General features: G+C 46.2%; 1 protein-coding gene across 1 annotated transcript; it reads left to right on the top strand.

Annotated features, from left to right (window-relative positions):
• Nucleotides 1–374: 374 nt before the first annotated feature.
• On the top strand, nt 375–948 carry LOC126513219 (60S ribosomal protein L21-like). Its single transcript, XM_050161477.1, has one exon. The coding sequence runs from the start codon at nt 418–420 to the stop codon at nt 898–900; it is 483 nt and encodes a 160-aa protein (XP_050017434.1). The 5' UTR covers nt 375–417; the 3' UTR covers nt 901–948.
• The last annotated feature ends 218 nt before the right edge of the window (nt 949–1,166 follow it).

Raw genomic sequence — 1,166 nt, forward strand, 5'->3', positions numbered from 1 at the left:
GGTCTCCAGCTGCTTCTGATTTCCCGGCTGGACCATCGGGGGAGGACCTGATCACAGGGCTGAGGACTCCAGGTGCATGGGCAGGGGAACATGGCACAAGACCAGGGTTGATGTAGTCCTGTTGCCCCAGGCTCTGTGGTTTCCTTCAAGCACACTGTGCCTGTACACCTGCCCCATAAAGGAAGTCCTATCGTCCTGTCAGTTATGTGTGTCCCAGCAGGGAATCTTGTGCTAGGAGAAGTGAAGGAGCTGCATGTGACTGCATAGCTGGAAAGTGGCGCAATGAACATACATGATCCGCTGCTACCTCACGGTATCCAGTCCTTAGGCACAAACACTGGCGCCTTTAGTAAAAGGCTCATAATAAAAATGATTGAAGTCTCGGCCGCGGTAGCCATCTTTCAGTAACTAGCCAAAATGACAAACACAAAGGGAAAGAGGAGGGGCACTCGCTATATGTTCTCTAGGCCCTTTAGGAAACATGGAGTTGTTCCTTTGGCCACATACATGCGAATCTACAAGAAGGGCGTTATTGTAGACGTCAAGGGAATGGGCACTGTTCAAAAAGGAATGCCCCATAAATGTTACCATGGCAAAACCGGAAGAGTCTACAATGTCACCCAGCATGCTGTGGGCATCATTGTAAACAAGCAAGTTAAGGGCAAGATTCTTGCTAAGAGAATTAATGTGCGGATTGAACACATCAAGCACTCAAAGAGCAGAGACAGCTTCCTGAAGCGGGTGAAGGAGAATGACCAGAAGAAAAAGGAAGCCAAAGAGAAGGGCACCTGGGTTCAGCTGAAGCGCCAGCCTGCTCCACCCAGAGAAGCACACTTTGTGAGGACTAACGGGAAGGAGCCTGAGCTGCTGGAGCCCATTCCCTACGAATTCATGGCCTGATGTAAAAAAAAAGAAATAAAAGACCTGGACTATAAAGGTTTTTTCTTAAAAAAAGAATGATTGAAGTCTTTGCCATCCTTTTGCCATTTAAATATTCTCATATGTGTTTATGTGTGTGCACTGCTGTAAATGAAAGCCAATGTTACTTCAAGGATATATGCTGTTCATTTATTTTTTTTTAAATTTTGTCACAAATCCCAAAGGTGTTGTGAAGGCCTGAAACCTGTCTTCTACCCAGAGTGATGTGGTTGAGCCTAATTAAGGTA

This window comes from Alexandromys fortis, unplaced genomic scaffold, assembly GCF_014885135.2.
Source record: "Alexandromys fortis isolate MF-2015 unplaced genomic scaffold, M_Fortis_MF-2015_v1.1 scaffold_109, whole genome shotgun sequence".
NCBI classification, from domain to species: domain Eukaryota; kingdom Metazoa; phylum Chordata; class Mammalia; order Rodentia; family Cricetidae; genus Alexandromys; species Alexandromys fortis.